Below are 7,304 nucleotides of genomic sequence, written 5' to 3'. Positions count from 1 at the left end.
ATGGTTCATATTCTGAACCCTGACTGACACAATTCTCAATCCTCACTCCAAATATGTGCGGAGAAAGTGGATTTGCGGAATTATTCCTCGGAAACTGAAATGATGGCAGGTTTAATAAAACCACTTTAAAATTAAATTGCGGTAGAATTGTTAACGGGATGGTTTTGACTGTAATCATCGAAGGATTGGAGAGAGCTCAATGTAACGGAGAGTTAATTGTAAGATGGAGAGGTTTCAGAGTCCTGGGAAGATTCTGTGCCGGGAATTGAAAGACTAGATTGGTTAACAGGAGATGGCAGCTCTTTCATGTGTCGAGTTGGTGGCTCTGAAAAGAGCCGTTGTTGTTCTTGGTGCTGAAGCCGGGGTTTTAGGCGCGTTCCCCGCGGATGCGGCGGGCCAGCTGGATGTCTTTGGGCATGATGGTGACTCGCTTGGCGTGGATGGCGCACAGGTTGGTGTCCTCAAAGAGCCCCACCAGGTAAGCCTCGCTGGCCTCCTGCAGGGCCATGACGGCCGAGCTCTGGAAGCGCAGGTCTGTCTTGAAGTCCTGAGCGATCTCTCGCACCAGGCGCTGGAAGGGCAGTTTGCGGATCAGCAGCTCGGTGGATTTCTGGTAGCGGCGGATCTCCCTCAGAGCCACAGTGCCGGGTCTGTAGCGATGAGGCTTCTTCACTCCGCCCGTGGCTGGAGCGCTCTTCCGGGCCGCTTTGGTAGCCAGCTGTTTGCGAGGAGCTTTCCCTCCGGTCGATTTGCGCGCTGTCTGCTTGGTCCTGGCCATTTTCTGAGCGGATTCAGCACAATCTGAGACACACAGACTGTTAATCCAGAGTCTGCGCTGCAGCCGCCTTTTTAAACTCTGTGAGGAACCGCCCCCCCCCCCCCCCCCCCCAGCGGGAATTGGCCCAGGAAGTTTCAATCAAACTCTGAGCAGGGAATGAATGTCTGGAACTCAGGTTCTGATCGCCTCACTTGTTTTCTTCACCGCCCCTTCCAGAAATTACTCCATTTTCTGTGCAGGAAATAACCGTTTGTATAAAATAAGACTTCATTCCGTCCTTAATTACCAGAAACATTGAAGATTTGAAATCCATCTCCCTCCACTTGGTGTTTGAGACCCTTTCCCCGCTCTCTGGGCTGTTCATTCCCAGAATCTCCCGCTGTTCCACTCGATCCCTGTCCCTTCCCTCTCCAGCCCATTCAGATTTCCCCTCCGCCTGTGGCTTGTGCCGCTTTCAGGGGAAAGGATGAGAAATCTGTGTCTTCTCTGTGTCCCCCTGAAGCCGGTGTGAAAGGGATTGAGTCTGTTGTTTGTTACAGAGAGTGAATTCATATTTGTCCCGTTTGGCATTCCTGAATAGAGCCGTTTGCCGCGGACAAATGTTCACAAATGAAACCTTTTTGTAAAATAATCTCACAGCAGAATATTAATAGAGATGTTATTCTTGTTGAGAAGTTAAGAATTTGTCTCCATTCCCTTTCCCGCGCTGAAATTGGCGCCATTTCCCCCCATTCAAAATTCCTGCCGGTTGACAGTCGAAGCCAATGATTGGCTCAATGTTCACATTCGATGCTGTGCGATTGGTTCCGATGCGGAGAGGATGGCCAATCAGAAGCAGGCTGGGGGTTGGAGCGGCTCAAACTGCGGGAATTGCGGGTTTTGTGAATGACTGAGCGGAAACTCAGCAGTTTCCCAAAGCCTGTCAGCTTCAGTGCAGGAAACAACCGTCTGGGGGGCAAATAGCATCACAACTGGCACTGGTTCCAGTGAACGATTCACCGGCTGCTGCTCCTAAACTCCCGCTATTCCAGAGAAAGCTTTTAGAAACTCTATCCAAACACTGAGTGATTAGACAGGGAGTGAGGTGGCCTTTCACTCAGGGCACACGTCAACTGGGGGCTGCTGAGACAATCCACTGAAACATTTCAACAACAATCCTGCTCCAAATGAAATGTTCAATTGGGTGATTTCCCGGCACCGGAACCTAAACAAAGCAAAGCTGCATCTCAAACACTGAGCAGCCTGTCCCAGCTCCCCCCCGTCCCCAGGTCACTGCTCTCTCTGTGAGGCGGTGAGTGGCTCTGAAAAGAGCCTTTGTTGTGTGTTGGCTGGAAAAGGGTCGAGTTGTTCAGCCGCCGAATCCATAGAGAGTGCGGCCCTGGCGTTTCAGAGCGTACACCACATCCATGGCAGTGACCGTCTTGCGCTTGGCGTGTTCAGTGTAGGTGACCGCATCCCTGATCACATTCTCCAGGAAAACCTTCAGCACCCCGCGAGTCTCCTCATAGATCAAGCCCGAGATCCGCTTGACCCCGCCACGGCGAGCCAGGCGGCGGATTGCTGGTTTGGTGATGCCCTGGATATTATCACGGAGCACTTTGCGGTGCCGCTTGGCTCCGCCTTTCCCCAGTCCTTTGCCTCCTTTCCCTCTGCCAGACATGATGGATTCTTCACTCCGATCACTGCCCAATCTGAGAGAGAGGAACTCTTTCAGGCTCCTTTTATACAGGCCGCCCCGACCTGACTGAGAAAGGCGGAGTGAGAGCAGAGAGGGGGGAGGAGACAGAGTGAAGATTCAACCCAGAGCGGGAGGGAGGAGAGAGCCGGCCTGACACACACACACACACACACACACAGAACGGCCCCTGATCTTTCAGCTCCACCTCCAGTTTCTGCAACCGCCAATTTCAACCCGTTTATTAAGAATGGAAACGAAAGCCAGCTCCCCACACAAACCCTTCCAGAGCCGCCCTTCACACTCAAGAGTTTCCACAAACCCGGAGCTTTGAAATCTGGAATCGAAACAGAAAATGCTGCAAATAATCCGGCAGTTTTTGTGAAGAGAGAGAGAGACAGAGTTAAGGTTTCGGGTGGTGACTTTGTCCTTTTGTGTTTTTAAACCTGCTCCTGTTATAATTCCCAGTCAGTAATATTCCCACCGAAACACAGTCTATTCTATAGCAAGAATCTCCCTCAGTAACATCCTCCCCCACATCCGCTTCCAGCTGTTTCCAAACACTTTATTGAAGGTGTTTGGGGAAATCTCCCTGTGTTAAAGTGAAGGGAGTCAGGATGGCCGAGCGGTCTAAGGCGCTGCGTTCAGGTCGCAGTCTCCTCTGGAGGCGTGGGTTCGAATCCCACTCCTGACACTGACTTTTGGGCTGAGAACTGCCGTCTCCCAGCGCCAGGAACCTGGGTTCGATTCCCGGCTGAGGTCACTGTCTGGGTGGAGTTTCCACATTCTCCCTGGGCTCCCTCCGGGTGCTCCGGTTTCCCCCCGGTGTGTGTGAGGTTGATTGGCCCATGCTGAATTGTCCCGGAGTGTCAGGGGGGGAAGTAGGGTCAATAAATAGGGGAATGGGGGATCCGGATTGTGGGGCGGTGCAGACTCGATGGGCCGATTGGCCTCCCTGCAGGGATTGGATTAAAAATGAGTGGGGAATGCGGTGTTTCGCCGCCAGTGTTCCTGTCTCACACTGAATCTACCAGACAGCTTTATTCTGAGAGAAAGTGGCGATTGAACAAATGTGAAATTCTCAATGAAATTCAGCATCTGCAGTTGTTTTGCTTCAGTCTGAATTTGAAATGATCTCTATTGAGAATGAGCCGGGCCCCGCGGGACAGGAATCATTTTCTTGCGGGATCAGCTCTTTCCTGAGAGATGTGGGTGGCTCTGAGAAGAGCCTTTGGGGGGTTTCAGAGGTTTCCAATTTGCTCTCGGGTTGTTTCACTTCTTTCCTGAGGCTTTCTTCGCTTTTGCTGCTTTCCCTTTGGGATTGGCCTTCGCTTTAGTCACTTTTTTGACCAACTTTCCGCCCGTGACCTTCTTCACAGGAGACTTTTTCTTCAGGGCTGCTTTCTTCAGCGCCTTTTTTGGAGTTGCCGCCTTCTTGCTGCTTGTTTCCTTCACTGGAGTTTTCTTCACTGGAGTTTTCTTCACTGGAGTTTTCTTCACTGGAGTTTTCTTGGCTGCGGGTTTCTTGGCGGCGGCTTTCTTTCTTGTCACCTTCTTGGCCGCTGTTTTCTTCACTAAAGATTTCTTGCCTGTGGCTTTCTTCACCTTCTTTCCCATTTTGCCCGGCCTTTCCCTCTTAGCCAGTTTGAAGGAGCCGGAGGCGCCCTGTCCCTTTGTCTGCACCAGAGAGCCTTTCTCCACCTTCCTCTTGATAGTTAACCTGATCTGGGAGCCGCGCTTCCCCACATCCACTCCGCTGCCGGCCAAAGCTTTCTTGATGGCGGCCAGGGACATCCCCTTGCGATCGCTGCAAGCCGCCACCACCTTGAGGATCTGCTCGCCTAACTTGGGAGCGGCAGATCGGGGAGCCGCCTTCTTCTTCCTGGGAGACTTCACCTGAGCGGGAGCGGCTGGAGGAGCCGTTTGGGCGGCTGCAGTTTCAGTCATATCCGAGAGTGGCTGGAAAATCTGGGCCAGGAGAGTCAGAACTGGATCCGGAATGAAACCAGTGGTGGCGGCACAGAGCAACTTAAAGGCAGAGAGCGGACGGAGCAGAGACAAGCTGCTGTCAGCTCCCGGCTCCTCCAGCCTCTCTGTGTTTCTCTCTCCTCACAAACTCTCCCATTCCAATCAAATTCCGCCTCTCCACACATCCAGCTCACACCCTTCATGTCTCTGACACTCCAATGTTTGCTGTTGAAAAGGTTTCACTCGAACTGAGGACTCGGTTTTCCACTGAAACCCGTTTTCCTGCTGCACTGATCCCGCTCTCACACGCGATAGCTGACATGTTCTCTACTTTTCCACTCAAATCTTCCATTTAGCGAAACAATTGCCTTGAAATCTCACTCTGGGGCTCAGCAGGGGGATTAGGGGGAATCTTTGATTGAAAAACGGTTTTATTTTCCACAAGAGAGACTCGGAGATCTCATGGTCAGAACAGACACACAAACACAGTTGGATTAGTCTGACCCGCCCGCTCCTTTCATACACTCTCTCTTCCACAATATTCACATCGACACATTCACAGGACAAAACTTTCACCCAATGGAAGGTCCCAGGACGGAATTTCTCCTCCTTTCGGCCTTTGCTCCGGATTCCAGGGGGTTAGAGTTTTTCACCTCAGTAACTGTTAAACACTCTGAGGGCCGCTCCCCGCAGATTGTCTTTCAATTCATTCATGGAATGTGGGTGTCTCTGTCTGGGTCAGCATTTATTACCCATCCCTAATTACCCTTGGGAAGGTGGGGGTGAGCTGCCTTCTGGAACCGCTGCAGTCCATGTGGTGAAGAACCACATCTGTTAACCAGATTCCGCGGCAAGAACCAATTCTATTTTTATTTTCAGTTATTATAGTGATTAGAGACATCACTGTGTTTGTTTCGGGTGAAAATACAAATGATCTGCTCTCGGAGTCTCTAGATTTCCTGTTTTATTTGTTTCTCCGGCACTGACAGGTAACAGTAAATCACAACCTCACCAACCAGTGACAGCCAGTTAAATAACCATCCCACACTCGCTGATAATGGAGTTTCTGACAGTGACAGTTTCTGACCATCCTCCGATTGGACCTGGAGGGAACCAGATTCACTGTCAGAGCTGGACTTTCTTCCAGAGTGGGTGACAGAGCCAGGTGAGCGATGGTGATGGAGTGGTGACTGTGAGAGCATTTGACCAAGGGTCATTTCCTGACCATCAGAGTGGTGATTTATTTAATTAGTTATCGCAGGTCCCAACAGTAGGTGGGCATTCCTGAAATAAAATTCACTGAAGATTCTCATCAACAGTGTGTTTCTAATGGAAAATCCAGCTTCAATTTGCTTTCAGTTATTTAAATGAAAGAACAGGCCCCAAAACTAAATAATGATTTCCCAGTCAGAAACAATAGTAAAACAGGTGATTTAAACTGTCCAGAAAAACGAGATAAAACAGGTTCAGTTTACAAACTGTGCTGTGGATGTACCTGGTGTGTGATGAAATCAGCAACTAATTTGTTTCCATAATTACAACTGATTTAAATAACTGCTGTTTGACCAGCGTCTGCGATGGTGGTATAGTGGTGAGCATAGCTGCCTTCCAAGCAGTTGACCCGGGTTCGATTCCCGGCCATCGCATTGATAATTTATTTAGATTCTTTTCCGCGGCATCTTGTGTTTTAAACCAAGTGGAGAAAAACAGGGCGAACGCAATATTCGACAGGAATGAAATAAAATAAAGATTTCTATTTTTTCATTTTTTTTTTGTTCGGACATAATTCGTTTCTAATGAAAAAAATATTGAAACAGGAGAACACGTCTCTGACCTGATAAATGAGTTCTCCGCCAGACACAAAGGTACAAAGTAAAAGTAGGGAAACACATTTCAGCTCACACACTGTGCTCTGCACAATCCCGGTGCCCGATGAAGTTAATATGAACATCCTAAGGTGGCTACATTACAGTGATAAGTATGTAGCTGCGGTGGCGGAGTGGTTAAGGCGTTGGACTTGAAATCCAATGGGGGTTTCCCCGCGCAGGTTCGAGCTCCGCTCGGAGCGGTTGTGATCGCGAAGTGTTTACTTTCGCTGCTAAAAGTAGCAACGGAGATAATTCTGTCATTATACCTAATTGTAATGGCTGTTTGAGCGATAGTGGTGAGCAGATCTTGTTGCTGCCTTCCAAGCAGTTGATCCAGGTTCGATTCCTGGCCAGCGTATTGAGAAATATATCCACTTTTCAATCAAGTTCATAAAACAGGGTGGATTTGCCAATAGTAAATTCGTTTTTTTTTCGGACGTAATTCGTTTCTAATGAAAAACTATTGAAATAGGAAAACAATCAGAGATAAAGATACGAAATAAACGTAGAGGAACAAATTTCAGATCACACACTGTGCTCTGCACAATCCCGGTGCCTGATGAAGTTAATATCAACATTACTCAGATTATAAATGTGCAGCTGCGATGGCCGAGTGGTTAAGGCGTTGGACTTGAAATCCAATGGGGTTTCCCCGCGCAGGTTCGAGCCCTGCTCGCAGCGGTGATGATTAGGAAGTGTTTACTTCCGGTGTTTCAGGCATCCGGGGAAGAAAAACCTTATCTTTCAGTATGAAGTATTTCGATCACGATCAATCTTTCAGCTGCATTGCTCCAGGCCGGGTGCGGGAAGGTGAGCTTGGAAACACATGTGTGTCCGTGGGCTAGCATGGACAAGTTAGGCCGAATGGGTTCTGAGTCAGTAAAGGTTTACAATATGGAAACAGGCCCTTCGGCCCAATTTGCCCATGCCGCCCTGTTTTTTTTAAACCACTAAGCTAATCCCAATTGCCCACATTTGGCCCATATCCCTCTAAACCCATCTTACCCATGTAACT

The 7,304-nt window shown here is 49.2% G+C and overlaps 3 protein-coding genes and 4 non-coding genes across 7 annotated transcripts; 4 read left to right on the top strand and 3 right to left on the bottom strand.

Annotated features, from left to right (window-relative positions):
- Positions 1 to 367: 367 nt before the first annotated feature.
- LOC145335911 (histone H3) lies at positions 368 to 778 on the bottom strand. The gene has a single exon (XM_080181644.1). The coding sequence runs from the start codon at positions 776 to 778 to the stop codon at positions 368 to 370; it is 411 nt and encodes a 136-aa protein (XP_080037770.1).
- A 1,348-nt stretch (positions 779 to 2,126) lies between these two features.
- LOC145335938 (histone H4) lies at positions 2,127 to 2,438 on the bottom strand. Its single transcript, XM_080181672.1, has one exon. It carries the CDS (start codon positions 2,436 to 2,438, stop codon positions 2,127 to 2,129), a length of 312 nt encoding a protein of 103 aa, XP_080037798.1.
- A 626-nt stretch (positions 2,439 to 3,064) lies between these two features.
- trnal-cag (transfer RNA leucine (anticodon CAG)) lies at positions 3,065 to 3,147 on the top strand. Its single transcript has one exon. It is a non-coding gene; the product is annotated as a tRNA-Leu (tRNA).
- Positions 3,148 to 3,725: 578 nt separating this feature from the next.
- On the bottom strand, positions 3,726 to 4,433 carry LOC145335899 (histone H1-like). Its single transcript, XM_080181632.1, has one exon. The coding sequence runs from the start codon at positions 4,398 to 4,400 to the stop codon at positions 3,726 to 3,728; it is 675 nt and encodes a 224-aa protein (XP_080037758.1). The 5' UTR covers positions 4,401 to 4,433.
- A 1,562-nt stretch (positions 4,434 to 5,995) lies between these two features.
- trnag-ucc (transfer RNA glycine (anticodon UCC)) lies at positions 5,996 to 6,067 on the top strand. The gene has a single exon. It is a non-coding gene; the product is annotated as a tRNA-Gly (tRNA).
- Positions 6,068 to 6,406: 339 nt separating this feature from the next.
- On the top strand, positions 6,407 to 6,489 carry trnas-uga (transfer RNA serine (anticodon UGA)). Its single transcript has one exon. It is a non-coding gene; the product is annotated as a tRNA-Ser (tRNA).
- Positions 6,490 to 6,888: 399 nt separating this feature from the next.
- Positions 6,889 to 6,970, top strand: trnas-uga (transfer RNA serine (anticodon UGA)). The gene has a single exon. It is a non-coding gene; the product is annotated as a tRNA-Ser (tRNA).
- Positions 6,971 to 7,304: the final 334 nt, after the last annotated feature.

This window comes from Carcharhinus amblyrhynchos, unplaced genomic scaffold, assembly GCF_965287045.1.
Source record: "Carcharhinus amblyrhynchos unplaced genomic scaffold, sCarAmb.v2.hapA scaffold_42, whole genome shotgun sequence".
NCBI classification, from domain to species: Eukaryota; Metazoa; Chordata; class Chondrichthyes; order Carcharhiniformes; family Carcharhinidae; genus Carcharhinus; species Carcharhinus amblyrhynchos.
The sequence above is the reverse complement of the archived record's forward strand: the minus strand, read 5'-3'. Positions and strand labels throughout refer to the sequence as shown.